We start from the raw sequence: 16,231 nt of genomic DNA on the forward strand, positions 1-16,231 counted from the left end.
CCGGTCGGGCGCCCTGACCGCTTAGAACCCAGCCCGCCGCGCCGGCCCGGTGGCTCGGGTAGCGCCGCCTGCGAGCGGAAGGCTGGAGAGCGGCGCAGCGGTGCGCGCTTAGCCGCCTCGTCGCTGCTCTTACTCCCCCGGGTGCCGGGATCGAACCCGCGCTCTTCCCCGCAGCGGCGCCTCAGCCCTTTGAAATCTGTCTTGGGACGGGATCTGCCGTAATTGTCTAGGCTGGCTTTGAATTTGCAATCCTCCTGCCTCAGCCTCCGAGAAGCCGGGATTATAGGTATGTGTCCCTATGCCCGGGTCCCAGAGTAACTTTTTGGAAGAAGCAACAGTATTTTCCCTTTGAGAAGAGGACGCGGGCCTGGGATGTAGAGTTCAGAGGTGGGGGTGCCTGCGTAGCATGTGCCTGGCCCTGAGTTTAATCCTGAGTACCACCGGGGGGGGGGCGGGGGGAGGGGGTAGATGAATTTTGACCCCGCCCCCGTATTTTAAAAATAGATTTTATTTTTAGAGCAAGGCAAAATGGAGCCAGAGGTGTAGTTTCCCATAGGCCCTCAGCCCCTACAGAAACTGTCAAAACCCCCTCCCCAGAACCGTACATTTGTTGCCGTGGATGAACTTCTGACACCATTGATACTCCAAACGCACGGATTACTTGAGGGTTCGCTCTAGGCACTGTACAGTCTGTGGGTTTGACAAGTGACCCTTTGTTTTAGCAAGAACTTTTGAGAGTTGTGGAGAACTAAGATGGGTGTTGTCATTTAAAAAAAAAAAGCTGAGGGTGTAGCCCACAAGTAGAGGAGGCCAGAAGCCCTGGGTTTGAGCCCCAGCTTCACAATTTAAAAAATAAAAAATAAAAAATTGAAAGGAAATATTTTGAATATCTTAAAGAATTAATTTTTAAATAGCTTCCCTGTTGTAAAAGTAGGTGTTTATGCTCTCAGCTTCTTACATTTGAATTATCAACAAAGAACAGTTTCTTCTTGTATATTAAGAAAAGATACCTGCAATGTGATGGCGCGCACCTGTAATCCCAGCGCTCAGGAGGCTGAGGCAGGAAGATCGCTGCGAGTTGAGAGGCCAGCTTGGACTACAAAGTGAGTTCAAGGCCAGCCTGGACTACATAGTGAGACATTGTCTCAAAAAGACAAAAAAAAAAAAAAGAAAACAGAAAAACAGGAGAAATATTTTGTAGAATAACAACATCATTTTTTCAACTAAAACTTACTGAGATAGCCGTGTTTTCTAAAAAATTGTATGTTAACCAGTGAAGCCAGAGGAAATGGAATATTTTAAGTACTGTACATTAACTTTTGTATGCTGATACAAAGCTGTGTCCACAATAAAACAGGACTCAGTGGATCCTTTCTCTGTTCTCGGGGCTTTTGTGGAGGTGACGGATAAATACTGCACTCACCTCAGTTGTGGGTTAGAACTCCAGTTCCTCACTTGGCTGTGTGGCCCCAACAAGACGTTAGCTGAACTCGTTTTCTTAGCTCTGAAGAAGGGAGAAAAATAACACGATTTGCTTCTGTCTTCTCAGAATTGTAAGGGTTAATCATTCTTGTGTGTGTGTGTGTGTGTGTGTATGGGTTTTATACGCCATAATCCACTGTCTTATAAGTTGTTATCACTCGTCAGCCCCTGCAGTTTAGAATGTTGTGGGTATAGTTCATTATCTGGCAAAGGCTGCTTATGTAAATACTGTTGCCCCGTTTGCGATGATTGGTTGTACAAGAGTACATGGTTTGGTTATCAGTGATCTGATTGGCTCTTGTAAATCAGAGGTAGAATTATGAAACAGGATTGGAGAGACCTGTATATTGTTACATCCAACCTATGGCCTATCTTTTTTCTTCCCTCCATTTATTTATTTGTGAAGAGGCATTGTCTTGGGCCAGATATAAAAATATGTAATGTAGTTAATGTAGCTAAGTACAAAATTGACTTCACTGTAATGCTTTTATTATAGCATTTAAAAGGGGGCAAAAAAAAAAAAGATGGGCTATGGGTTAGATACAGCTGGGAGGAAATTTTTTACTGCTTCTCTAAGATTTTTCACCTGTAGCAATGGCTATGCTTAGAAGTGGTCTTCTAAGGGTCTGTGAGCCCTGGGTGCACTGGTGTTTCCTGGAAAGAAGACACCTTCAACAGGGGTCCAAAAGGAGTTTATGATCCCTCCCCCCCGCCCCGCCCCCAAAAGTTCATAAGAACCACCAGATTCAACTAGGCACATTGCTTTACTAAAAATTTTGCACATTATTTTAAAAATTCATTTTTGGGGAAAGAAAAATGAACAGGTATTTCTGAAGCATTGAGGTCCCCTGCCCTCAGCAAGTCCAGAAGAAAAAATTGAGGTTTTCGTGGTACAGAAGCTTAGGAATAGTAGTTCTGTATCTTCCTTCTGGGGGTGACACACTGATCATTAAATGCCACGCATTCCTCACTTCCCTCCCGACTTTGATAGGCAGTAGAACAGATAGTTAAAAAAAAACAACTTATGGTCCAGCCTGTTTGGATACCTAAAATGCTTGTACTAGTTACTTGTTGCTCGGACAAAATAACATGTCCAGTGAAAAGACGAAAGGTTTCAGTCGTAGTTGGCCTGTTCCAGGCAGGGCAGCATGGCAGAGGGCACGGGAGGGGAGAAGCAGGCAGGAGGTAGCCAGCCTTCCTTCTGCTTTCTGTTTTATCCCATCCTGACTACAAGTCTCTTTCTTGACTGGTTCCACTCACACCCAGGCTGGGTCTTCCCTCTTCAGTAAGTCCATCGTCCACGCCCAGAACTGTGCTAAGCCAATTGGTGGACAAGTCCAGTATCAACACCCATGATCCAGTCAGTCCCCAGAAGTCTCACCTAGGAGTACATGAGGCTTTGGGGAACATCTAGGTAGAAGCTATAACAATGCTAAAAGATAATTTGGTTTATTCTTTTTCTTTCTGAGAAAGGGTCTCACTATTTAGCCCAGGTTGACCTAGAATGCATGGTGATCCTCCTGCCTCAGCCACCACATCCAGCTAATTTGGGTTATTCTAAAATGTGAACTTTTTTTTTCTTCACCAAAGCACTAAGTGCTAAAAACCATTAAATATTTTCATCTTCCAAACTAGATGTTGGTGCGTCTGTATAATATTTCTTGCATATCAAAGAGCATTATGTTATGGGATATGAAATCCTAACTGGTGATCGTTTTGGCTTTTAGTAGAACTGGTTTGGAGAGACTCTGAAGATAGACGTTTCCTAGAAATTTATAATGTATTTGTATAGACTAGGTTATAATCGCTGGTTTTAATTTGTAACAACCTTATTTGCGTGTTTGGGATTTGAGAACTGGGATGTACACTGAGCGTGAATTTGTTCTTCTTTAGAGTTGGGAAGTCTCAGCACCCTGTTTTCCTCCTGCAGCCGGAGCCTCCTGGGCTGTGAGACCTCACAGCGAGTGCAGCTCGGGTTACAGGCTCGGTTACCAGCACACCCGCAGGCTTGGGCGAGTGAGGTGGATCCAGTGATGCTGCCCACACCCGTGAGTGACTCTTTGGGAGTGATGTTGTCTTTCCCTGGAGATCTTTTTCTTCCCTGTGATGTTAGTCATTATTTTGGTTTGAAATCTAAATGGTTTTCGAAGTTCTAAATCAGTACTTGACCGCATTAGCACAGTTCTGGCACCTTAGACTTGCTCTCTGTGAAAATAGTCAGGGGGTGGACTAGAGGTGAACGCCAGCGTTTTCATACAAAAGATTGTCCGCCAGGCGTGGTGGGCGCGCCTGTAATCCCAGCACTGGGGAGGCTGAGGCAGGAGGATTGTTGCAAGTTAAAGACCAGCCTGGGCTACAAGGTGAGCTCAAAGCCAGCCTGAACGGCATTGTGAGACCCTGTCTCAAAAAGACAAAAAAAAGACAAGATTGTCATTACACGGCGTCTTCAGTCGTATGTAGAGGGTTGCTTAACTAGAGTAATGAATGAGTTCAATTAGGTCTGGATGGGCAACAAAGGGTAATCATTTCAGCAAAAAACAAAACACCTAGGAGAATGCCATCGTTTTGAGATCAGTGATTTTTATGGATATTCCCCTTTTTAGGGGGAGCAGGGATATTCTCCTCTTAAACGTTAAAAAATTCTAAAACATTTCCTGCACGGTGAGAACCTGAGTTCTGGGGAAGTCACTTCCCGTAGGCACCTGTGCATAGAGCTAGGGTTGGTGCCGCCTTCCTCTGGCCTGGTTGTAAGACTTGAACTTCCCTAGTCAGGTGTACCTGTGTTGGATCATGAACATTGCTGTTTAGTAGCTGTGAGACTCTGGGACAGTTTCTTGCCTTCCCTGGGCCTTTTTGTCTACAGGTGTAAAAAAAAAAATAGGGATACAGTGATTAATCTCTGTTGTCAATTTGTTCCGAATTCATGCTCAAAAACTAGAAGTTTGAGAACTGAACATAGTTTTCCCATTAGAAATAATAACTGGTCTGCCTGGCAAGCATGAGGTGAGTTCGATTTCTGGTACCTAAAAAAAAAAAAGATCTAATAATTAGTTCAGTGACCCCAAAATTACACCTACAAATTCTTTTTCCCAGGACTTAAATTTCGCAGTGATTTCTTTCTTTAACTCTCTCGTGGGTCCTACAGTTTTTCTCTTACCTGTACTGCTGGTGTCACTAACTTTCTTTGGAGCCGTGGTTATGGTATTTTAGGAAAACAGCGCCAAGAAGAGCACAGTGACGAAGGGTTTAATGCACTAACACAAGCACTGTATGACACACCACCTCCCCTTTGTGTCCTCAGGGAGACGCAACGCGTGACTCACTCTCAGCCTGTACAGGTTTTTTGAAGTCAGATTTTTGGTTGACTGTTGGGCAAAGTTACCAACATTGAGCAGATTTTTTTTAAACTGTGCTGTTGGTACCACTGTACTTTCTTCAGATTGTCCTGAAGAGTGAAATGGATACCTGATAATGTGAGTCGTGGTAGCCGTGGCAGCAGTTACATAGATAGATCGATAGCTTGTGTGCCAATTTACCAGCTCATCTCAGCTTTACGAGAATCCTATGAAGTTGGTAGCTGTTTTCCTCATGTTTACAGATGGAGAAGCCAAAGTGAAGCGAAATTAAGAAAAGTTTATATATAGTTTAACCAAAGTCATACAACCCATAAACAGATAGTAAACACCCAGTTAATGCTGGCAGTTACACTAGTTTTTTTTTTTTTTAAAGTCTTTTGTTGAAAACTATTCTTGATAATTGCATGTCGGTGGGAAGGTTGTGTTCCTGACCAAGCACTCAGGATTACATAATTTATAAAAGTAGTAACATCCATTCACTAAATGCTTACAGTGTACTAAATGCGGGGCAAATACTTCACTTGTATTACTTCATTTAATCTTCATAACAACCTTAAAAGAAAGCTAAGATCCAGCGTAATTTTAGGTGACTTACTTCAGCCTTACTTGAGCCTAATAGAAAGTCACAAACTGGCTGTAAAATCTCTGCTTTTTAAAAAACAAACAAGATAACAGCTGGCCCCAGTGACACATTGCCTGTAATCTCAGCTGCTTGGGAGGCTGAGGCAGAAGGATTGCACATTCAAGGCCAGCCATATAATTTAGTAAGACTCTGTCTCAAAAAAAGAAAAGGAGGCTGGGGATTTAGCTCAGCGGCAGAGCGCCTTGCTTGGTAAGCAAAAGGTCCTGAGTTTGATTCCCAGCACCAAAAAAAAAAAAAAAGAGGGGGCTGGAGGTGTAGTTTTGTGGTAGTGAGCCTCTAGGTTCAATCCTTAGTACTGCGTACCACAAAACAACAAAAACAGGGCAACAGTTTTTTACCTTTAAATGGGAATAAAAGTATTCTTACAGTTAAGAACTAGAAAGAAACAGCAGGATTAACAAACTATAGGGAAAGCCCGGCTTATTACCTGGTTCTGTAAATGAAGTTTGGAACATAGCCTCGCTCATTCATATATGCATTATCTTTTTTTTTTTTTGGTTTTTCTCCGGTACCAGGAACCGAACTCACGACCTTGCGCTTGCCAGGCAGGCGCTTTGCCGCTGAGCTAAATCCCCAGCCCCATATATGCATTATCTATGAGGGCTTTCCTGTTTCGTGGCAGAGCTGAGACTTTATACCCTGCAAGGCCTGAAGTAGTTACTGTTCGGCCCTTTACTAGAAAAGACTGCTGACTCCTAACCTAGAGCAATCCTGTCCTGATGAGGAGCCCAAGGCGCAGAGATTAGGTAGCTTCTGAGACTCGTAGTCATTAATAGCAGTCCAGTTCATTTCTGCTGTAGCACGCTGCGGCTTTCTAAGTCCCGTGAAGTCAGTAAGTGCGCTAGCTGATCTTTTTACAGAGACTTGAAAGTGCTACGAAATGTGTGTGACATTTATGAGTGTTTACCCTAGTCAAAGCAGACATGCTAGCTGGAATAATAGTAAGCATTTATTCATCTCCCTTTCTGTCCTAGAGTTTGAAGAGCTCTATATTGTATATGACCCATACCTTAACATTCTGGGAGGCTCTTGTGTATACAGTTCAAAAGCAGGGATCATACCGCTTGTCTGGCTTTCTCTGCCTACCTTACGTCATTGGTGAGGTTTTAAAGCCCTGAGGCAGTGTGATCAAATCTGAATCACAGTGACAGGCAGTGGGGAGAGGTTCTATGGGAGAGGAAGAGGCTGCAGGGAGGGCCTCAGGGTTCCTGCCCAGGGCTGGAGAAGCGAGGCTGGCAGTGTGAGGAATTCAGGAAGTGGGATCTGTGAGACTCAGTTGTATTGGGCAGAGTAGAAAGGAGACAGGAGACAAGGGCCCCGGGCTCCCTAAGAGGCTCTTTTTATTTTTCTCCCGTGGCTGCAAGTGCTTTACAGCCAGGTGGGCAGTGTCGGGCCCCACGGCCTCCCCTGCACGTGTGTGTTCCAGCTGTGGCAGGTCCCTGTCGCAGAGGACTGCCTGGCAGCCCTCCTCAGGTCCACGAGGTACTCTTCCCGTACCCGTGACAACGCCCCCACCATAGACAGGCTCCCAGGCCCAGCATGGGTCAGGCGTGCACCGTTCCTCCTCGTACCGCAGTGCTAGACCATGAGGCCTAAAACAGAGAGTTCCTGTCTGTGCTGATGCCTTTGTTTAGTAGGATGTGTTAGCTGGTTACGCCAAGGACCGCTAGTGTGAGAGGGGCTGGCACCAAAGACAGCTGGCAGCCAGAGGGTGACGGAGAGCAGCAGAGAAGGGCCTGAAGCGGCTGCCTGTAGTGGCGGAGAGTTCTGAGGCCTGCTGGTACAGCCTGCCCAGAGTGAAGGAGGCTGGGGATATCAAAGCCCAGGGCTGCTGATGCGGAGGAGCTGCATGTTGTCAGTGTGTGACCCCTATACAGATTGAGTAAGAACCCACAGCCAGCTTGGGACATCCTAGAAGCACGCACAGGGACCGTCTCTTCAGGGGGCGTGAAGAAGGAGGCAGAGGACAGGGACGGTTGCTGGCCGACTCAAAAATTAGCTGTGTGTGATTTTCACCGTACCTGTGGCCAGGACTTCACAGGATGGGAGCTTGGAGTCCATGTGTGCTAACACCTTCAGTCGTTTCTGACACCCAGGCTAGTTCAGATTCTCTCATAGTATCCTGAGTATCTCTAACATTACCTTGATCACATTGTTATTACGTGCCGTGTCCATCTGCATGATTCAGGATTCTGAACAGCTCAATTTTAGTTTTTCGCAGCACTGAAGAGTGAAGCCACGGCCTTCACTCTGAACTACATCCTCAGCTCTTCTTTTTTTTTTTTTTTCAGTTTTCGAGCTAGGTCTTGAATTTGAGAGCTTCCTGCCTCAGCTGCCCCTAGTGCGAAGATGACAGGCACGTGCCACTATGCCCAGCTTAGACTTGAGATACTTTAAAAAAAAATTATTTTAGTGTGTACATTTCTTCAAAAGAAAAAGATAAGAGATGGGTGGGGTGAGGCATTCCTAGAATTTCTTCACCGTAGAGCCTCTTGGGAAGATTGTGTCGGGGTTGTCTTTCTTCCATCTAGTGAGCCGTCAGTCCGCCTGCAGCCCCACCAATGAGCCACTGCTAAGTGTGCTCTGCCTTCCGAGTGATTTTCTCAATCACAGCACCGTCTACCACTGTTGCAGCCAGCCCTCCCCCACAGGTGTGCATTCTGTGTGTGCCTGCGAGTGTGTTGCAAGATGCACTTTGTCTGTCGTGGTGTCCGTCTTTCTCAAGTTCCATAAGATGGTGCTCTTTGGACTTTTGCTGGTGAGGGGCCAGTTCAGGGACCAGTACTTTCTTTTTTTTTTTTTTTCTTTTTTGGCCGTACTGGGGATCAAACTCACGACCTTGCGCTCGCCAGGCAGGCGCTTATGCCACTGAGCTATATCCCCAGCCCCAGGACCAGTACTTTCATAAGAGATGCCAGAAATGAAATTTTATAAAAGACATGTAGTACAGACCAACTCTTGACTATTATATTTCACAGATACAAAATCAGTCTTTCAGGTATTACTTTCCTAGAAAGATTTTTGGTTTTTGTCTTTTTCAGAAAGGGTCTCACTATGCAGTTCTAGCTGGCCTTGAATTCCTTTGTAGCTCAGGCTGTCCTTGAACTCTTCAGCAGTTCTCCTGCCTCAGCCTCCTGAGGGCTGGGATTGCAGGTGTGTGCCGCCATGCCTAGCCTAGAAAGATTTCTTTAGGACTCCCACTTTTTTTACTGACTTCATTGAAGACCTATAAAAATGGTTTGTAGATGAGACCCTGTTCTGAATAGCAGTGCTGCGAAGCCCTTGTTTTTTGCTTTTCATGTTCATTTTTGAAAGCTTAAAACATTTAATACAGTGGACCCTTGACTTAGGGGCTCAATTTGTTCATGGGGGCTGGTTGTAACTCAAGGTGGTTGTAAGTCAAGACTGTTTTTCCCATAAGAAATAGTGGAAATGCCCATAATATGTTTCAGACTTCCCAAAACACCCCTTAACTAACCTTTTCATAATAAAAGTATTGTACAATGTGCATAATTTACCAGAAACACCAATAATTGTCCTAGTGTATTCACCAGAAAGTTATAAAACGTGCTTAGTTTACCAGAAACAATTCCGTACTGTACTCACCATTCAAGTTGACATCTGTGGCTTGCAGGAGGGGAGGATGGGATGGAAGGTGGTTATTGTTTGGCGGGAGAGTCCCTTCCATAAGACATCAGGAACCTGGCTCCCTGGTGCCCTTGCTCTCCTTGGGAGAGTCTGGCCCAGCAGGATGAGCTTGTGGCTCGTTAGGTCTCAACCTTTTCAGAACGAAAAGCTGCTCTAAGGCTGTGTGTTTCTGTCTTTAACAGTGTTCTGTAGTGTGACATGATAAGGTCATGAAGCAGGTGAAGGCACTGACTGGCTTTTTCTCTGTCGGGGAGGGTCTTCTCTACGAATGTTTGTAGCTGTGTCCATTTTTTCAGGATTTCCTTTATTTCTGAGGAAGAACTTTGCCGCACTGATCGTTGATACTCCCCCTCCTCTTCAGCAAGCTCCTCTGCTGCCAGTCTGATGCTGAGTCAGAAATTGCTGAAGTTCCCCTGTAGACAATTCCCCGGAGTGTTCCTTCACAGTCTCTCCCTGTATAATTTTAAGTCACACTCTGAGACATTGGCCCAGGATTTCTCCGTTATCCCCACACAGGAAAGGATGTTGTAATGTTCCTTGAGGAACTCGCCAAGGGTTAAATCTGTGTCTGAGACCATCTGGAAGCACTTCAGGAACAATTCCTTGGTATACAGCTTCTTAAAGTTAGGTATACCCTCTGGTCCATCGGCTGCAGTGGAAGAGTTGTATTGGGTGGGAGGAATGTGACCAAGAGCCATGGGAATTCTTCAGCCAACTCTTTTTCCAAGTCTCATGGGTAGCCAGGAATATAGCTCAGTGGAATTGCGCCTGCCTGGCAAGCACGAGGTCCTGAGTTCGATTCCCAGTACAAAAAAAAACCCATGGGTGAGCAGGAGTATTGTACATGATGAGGAGAGGCTTGAGTAGTGTTGTAGTCAGGGTTTACAAGGGAAAGATTTAATACAGGACACATAATTTATAGGATTATTTTATTTTATTTTATTTTATTTTATTTTTTTCTGTTACTGGGAATCGAACTCACAACTTTGTGCTTGCCAGGCAGGCCCTGTGCCGCTGAGCTAAATCCCCAGCCCCTATAGGATTATTTTATACTATTCACCCAAAGAGTAAAATGCAAAAGAGTGCAGGAGATCTGATCATACACTACAGACTCCAAGAATCCAGCTGGGGAGTTAGATCCCACAGCAATGTCCTGCAGGAGTCCAACCGGAGGCCTAGAGCCCACAGCAATATCTCATGCATGTCTACATCAAGGATCTGCACTGGGAAGGCCCAGAGGTCAGTGGTGGAGACTAGAAAGTTTGCGCCAGCGGGATGAGGATCTGTGCCAGAAGGCTGAGGGATCTGCCCTGGAGCCAGGAAGCGACGCTCAAAGAAAGAACCAGAGCTCCCCCAAAAAGAACTGCAGCCATCCTCAGGGACAGTGAGGATCCAAGCTCCTCCAGTGATGAGAACAGCTGAGTTCCTGTCAGGAAAGCCAGTGAGACAGCCTTCTCCAGGAGAATCAGCCACGTACCATCTTCCCCTCTAGTTCTTCTTTTAATGCTGCTGGCAACAAACCTCAGGTGGGTGTTCCACATCCAGCACCATGCTGATTCAGTTCAGTTGGGTGTTACAAGTTGAGCGTTAATTAATCCACCCCAAGTGGTAAACCTTTGTCCTCTAGATATTTCTTAACAGTAGAAAGCCTTAACAGGCAGAAAGCCTTAGTAGACCTTTGTCCTCTAGATATTTCTTAGCAGTAGAAAGCCTTAACAGATAGCCTCCCTGATGCACTCAAGAGAAAGTAGTCTTGTTACCCAGGCTTTTGCATTAGATCTCCACATGACCCCTAGCCTACTCTTCATGACTTTGTTTTCTGAACATGCTAGGGGTCTCAGAGTGATAAACCAATAGAGGCTTTATCTTCAGGTCACCACTCACTGGCACTAAGCAGTGAGGTTAGCCCGTCCTTCATAGGTTTGTGGCCTGGCATTTGTTTCTCTTCTTGGGTAATGTGTGTTCTCCTCGGCATTTTCTTCCGGAAAAGGCCAGTTTCATCGCAGTTGAAAACTTCATGAGAACAAAAGCCATTTCTCTGTGTCATTGTTTTGAAGTGGTATATATAATTTTCAGCAACTGTTTTGTCAGCACGGGCTGGTTAACCGTGTCTAGTTATGCTAAGAACCCCAGGTCTCACTTTAAAATTGCAAAACCACCCCTTACTGGCTTGAAATGTTTCATCACTCATTGATGGGTTATCCTTTACACGCTCTGTGTTTATAGCCCTTGCCTTTTCACAAATTACAGACTTAGATAGGCTATAACCTGCCATCTGCCTTTCGTTTACCCACACTAATAATAGCCTTTCTACCTCCCCTCACACTGTTGATTGTGACGTACTAATTTGAGTAAGACTGTTAGCAACACTAGCTTCCTTACACAGATCTTTTCTCTGTAATATTGTCAAGATGGTGGATTTTGACATGTTGTACATATTAGCAAGATGAGTGACACGAATGCTACTCTCATATTTCCCCACAATTTTCTTCTTTTCCGTTGTGATTGCTTTCTTTACCTTCCCTTCCTTCTCTAGCTTCTTTTCTAGCTTTTTTGGGGGCCATTTTGATAGCAGTAATTGTGGCTGTTATATCAAGTACTGACTGAAGTCACATCCACAAACACACGCATCCAGGCTCAGATGACCCTTGTGTACACTTACGTACACTGTTCTGGCATGCCAATCTATTTACACCACACAAGCAGCAGGCATTTGTGCCGTAACGCAAGACTTTGGTTCTAAGTTAAACCTAAACTTTCGGTTGTAACCCAGGTTGCTTGTATATGAGGCTGGTCGTAACTTGAAGGTCCACTGTACAATGTAGGATGACCGAATGACTATAAGACAAACGTATTTTCTCAACAGTGACAGGATTTGTATTCTTTATTGTTTCTTGAAACATGGCTATAAACCATATGATTACTATGTAGCCTTAGTATACGTTTTGAATGTGTACGAACTCTGAATTTGGTGTATATGTGTATGTTGTGAAAGTGGAAACTTTCCAGATTGCTGGGAAAGACCTGTTTCTTTTGCAGCCATGTGTGTTGTTCAGCTTTCTGTCACGGTAGCAGGGTACCCGAGACAATCAGGTTATAAAGAGGAAAGATCATCTGGGCTCATGGTCTTTCAGACTGCGTTGTGTGGTGAGTTGGCTCGGTTGCTTTGGGCTTGTGTTGAGGCCACACGTCATGGGAGAGTGTGACAGAACAGATGGCTTACCTCATGGTCAGGAAGCAAACAGCTGGAAAAATGAGAACAACAAGAAGGGGAGGGGCCGGATCCCTCACATCTCCTTCAAGGGCATGCCCCCATCACCTCAAGACCCCTGCCGCTGAGGTTCTGCCACCTCCCAGTCTTACCCCCTTGGGCCCATGCATTTAACATAGGAACCTTCAGGGCACAGTCAAGATCTGGGCTCTAAATAAATACATGAAAAAGTGTTCAACGTCACTGGTCCCCGACACATTACTGCTGGAGCTTCCCCACCTGTAAGGTCAGTGGCAGTGTCAGATTCTCAAAGGAGCTTGAACCCTACCGAACTAACTGTGCATGTGAGGAATCTGTGTTGAATACTGATGCAAATCTACTCCCTGGTGATGGAGGTGGAGCTGTGGCTGTGATGCTAGCATTGGGAGTGGCTACAAGCACAGAGGAACGTTAGCAAAGAGGTCTGACCGCACAGAGAACAGAGTGGACCAGATGATTGCAGACTCATCAAAACCCTCTCAGTGAGTGGCAGTTGGTAGTTAAGCGCATTTGGTGGCAGGTTATATAGCGCATGTGAGTTGATGTAGTTGACTTGTACAGCTGCGTCTGGTGGCAGGCTTTAACATGGTCCCGCTGGCTTGAACCAGTGGTGGTTCATGCATGACTGTCATGCCAGCCAGTGGAACAGTGGTAGTGACCAATTCAGTTTCTCTGATGTCAAAGACTTTAATAGTTCTTCTGTAGCTGTGGTGTTGGTTGGCAACAAAAGTACACATAACATATCCTCATGCACATCCTCCTGAAAAATAAATCGCACAAGCATTGTTGCTTTACCAACATGAACAAACTCAGAAACCTGGATTTTGTACCACAGTGACACATAAATCCTCTCTTAATAACTGTACCTCAATATCCTGAGTTAAGCTCTTCATTTCCACATTTTTCTATTTGGTTCTTTTTCAAAATCTCTATCTCTGTTCAATTTCTTATTCCTAATTTGTATTGTCTTCCTAATTTACGTATTTATCTATATTCTCTTGAGTCTTAAATTCCCTGAGAGCACCCTGCACCTTATTCTCTCCCTCCTGTCTAATAGTAATTGCTCTTCTACTTTTATGCCATCTTTTTTAGATGCCAGAGATTAGGGAGAACGTGTGATATTTATCTGAATCTGGTTTATTTTCCTTAACATAATCCGCAGTTCCATCCGTTTTCCTTCAGATGACAAAAGTCTAATTCTTCTGTACAGGTACATAATACGCTTTTGTTCGTACAAGTATAGTACATTTTCTTTATCCCTTTCACCTGTTGATAATGTGCCTATCTGGTTCCCTGTCTTGGCTATTGTGAATTATGCTACAATAAACATAGGTATGCAGGTTTTCCTATAGAAAGCTGATTTCAGTTCCTTTGGGTATATTACAGAGAGTGTTATTGGTGTATCAGATGGTAGCTCTACGTTTAGTTTTTTGAGGAGCCTCCACACTGGTTTCCACGGTCGTTGCACTAATTTATATACCCACTGGCAATACGAAGGGTTTCTTTTTTCCTGGCATCCTCGCCGGTATTTATTGTTTCTGGTATTCTTTATGATAGCCATTCTGACTGGGGTAATTTGGAATTTTAATGCAGTTTTGACTTGCATTTCCCTAAAAGAGATGGTCATTTGTGCTTCTTTTGAGAAGTGTCTGTTCAATTCATGTACCCATTCATTAATTGGGCTATTTGATTTTTTGGTGTTAAATTCTTAAAGTTTTTCTGTATTCTAAATATAAATCCTCTGGTGAAAGAGTACCTGGCAAAGATTTTCCCCCTTTCATAGCCTGCTTTTTCTTCTCTGTTACTGTTTCCTTTGCTGTACAGAGACTTTTTAATTTGATGTAATCTCGTTTGTTGTTTGCTACGATTCTCTGTGCTATTAGAGTCCTAGTCAGGAAATCTGCCTGTGTGTATGTATGGCTTTGAGTATTTCTCCTATATTTTCTACTAGTGGTTTAAAAGTGTCTTTGATTGATTTTGAATTGATTTTTTTTTTTTTTTTATGGGGTGAGAGGTAGGGATGTAGTTTCACTCTTCTACGTATAGATTGCCTGTTTTTCTAGCATTTGGCATTTCATCCACTTTGATACCTTTGCATTTACCTACTGATGAGTTACGGACCTTTTGGGGAGTTACATTCCTCTGTTTTTTCATACTTTTTGTGTTTCTGTATTGAGATTTGTACATCTGTTGGGATAAATATCTTTTCCACTTTTATGTGAGGGTCTTCTTAGTGTCTAGCTTTTCGAGGGCTTAAGCCCTAGCACCCTGAGAGGAGAAAAAGGAGTTTTCTGCCAGAAGATAAAGGAGTGGCTCAATCTCAGGGAGTAGCCCCCGCCCCCGTGGTTCTGCTGTTCTGATAGCCCACTTCCAGATCTGGCGTGTGCGGAGGTGGCTTTCTTCTCCAGGGCAACCCGTGAATGAGAGGAGTTGCTTTTGGAGTAAAACCCCACGCGGATTCGCAGCTTACAGTAGCACGGGAGTTTCCTGGCGCTATGCTGGAAGTTCATTATTTGCCATCTCGGGCTTACCATGTGCTCGCGGGTAGGGTCTTTCGCTCCCCTGCCCCAGATGTCAGAGTTGGCAGTCCAGAATGCTTTGCTTTTTTTCTGTGTTGTCTTCTGTTTTTCTGTGATTCTTAGCTTTCCTTTTGGCTCTTTATTGATCCTCGGAGCGGTTCTTTTTCTTCTCGCTGAGCAACTGTTTTCCAGCTGTCTCGGCCCCAGGCCTCGAAGAGGCTGTGATTTTTTTTTTTGGTTTTTCTCCGGTACCGGGAACCGAACTCACGACCTTGCGCTTGCCAGGCAGGCGCTTTGCCGCTGAGCTAAATCCCCAGCCCGGAGAGGCTGTGATCGAGTGCCGCTTTCCAGGCCCTTGGTTCTCGTCAGTTTCTTTGGGATCTGTGGCTAGTTACTGTACTCCTTCAGAGCTGTCTCCTTACCTTGTTTATTCGTGTGTCAGGTGCTCCTGTGTTCAGATGTGCATATCTGGGGGATCATCTACTACCATTGTGGGTGGTGTCCCCCATAGGCACCTTGCTCTGGAAGATGTGTCTCGGGAGCTGGGTTTGCTGTGGTGGTGTCTGCCCGTGCTGCTCTTGCTGCGGGTGGTGAGACCTGCGGGGTGCTCTGGCAGGTGGGCTGTGACGTGCTCACGGTGCAGCCGCTCCTGTGGTGGGAGTGCTGTCCCCGCTGGGTGGTAGATTGTCCCAGGTATACTGATGCTGGCACCGCTGAGGTAGGACTTGTCCTCCGTCAGTCACGCAGCAGGCCCGAGCTGTGTGGGGAGAGGCGTGCGTGGAGACTGCTGACAGCAGTGTCCTGGCCAGACAGCAGCGGGAAAGGCTGGTGGCTGGGACCACAGAGGCGGGAGTGGCACCGCGGTGCCCCTGTGTGCTGGCTGCAGTGCCTGTGAGAGTGGGGCGTTCCTGGAGCTGGGCAGGGTGCTTTGGCTGTGTGGCCTGGAGGTCGTGTGATAGCTGCAGCCAGGCTTGAGTGCCCTGCTCCTCAGCTGCAGTGGGTGCCTGCGGGCAGGGCCAGTCAGAGTCACGGTCCCCTGCGGGCCAGACAGCAGCAGGAGCCCGTCCCTCCCCACTGTCTCTAACAGGGCCTGAGCATCGTTCAGGCGCGGGGCTGGGAACCGTGTCCATCCCGGCACTGCCGCGAGTCCACGCACGGCGGGCCATCGCCTTGCGTCCGAGGGCAGCGGCTTGCTGACTGACTGCTGGACCTTGAGGGCCACGCGGTGTCCCTCCGTGTTGCGGCGCCCTGTCTTACCGCACAGGCACCCAGGGGGCTGGGCCTGCACTGTGCGGGGTGGGCTTACTCTGGCTGTGCAGTGCAAAGTCTCTGT

At 45.8% G+C, this 16,231-nt stretch overlaps 1 protein-coding gene across 3 annotated transcripts in view; it reads left to right on the forward strand.

Moving 5' to 3' along the window:
- The first annotated feature begins 16 nt into the window (after positions 1-16).
- Positions 17-16,231, forward strand: part of Klhl8 (kelch-like family member 8) — a 57,625-nt gene continuing 41,410 nt past the window's right edge. Inside the window, exons 1-2 of one of the 3 annotated variants that reach the window (XM_005401340.2) lie at positions 17-286; positions 3,376-3,530. Coding sequence is in view for 1 of the 3 variants with exons in the window: in XM_005401341.2 (XP_005401398.2) it covers positions 1,021-1,103; positions 3,413-3,530 (201 nt within the window). In the remaining 2 variants the exon portion in view is untranslated. Of the gene's footprint in view, positions 287-483; positions 1,104-3,375; positions 3,531-16,231 lie in introns of those variants that run through there. The other 2 variants (XM_013502771.1, XM_005401341.2) reach the window with 2 other exon arrangements.

Source organism: Chinchilla lanigera, unplaced genomic scaffold (assembly GCF_000276665.1).
Source record: "Chinchilla lanigera isolate Chin_1 unplaced genomic scaffold, ChiLan1.0 scaffold00073, whole genome shotgun sequence".
NCBI lineage: Eukaryota > Metazoa > Chordata > Mammalia > Rodentia > Chinchillidae > Chinchilla > Chinchilla lanigera.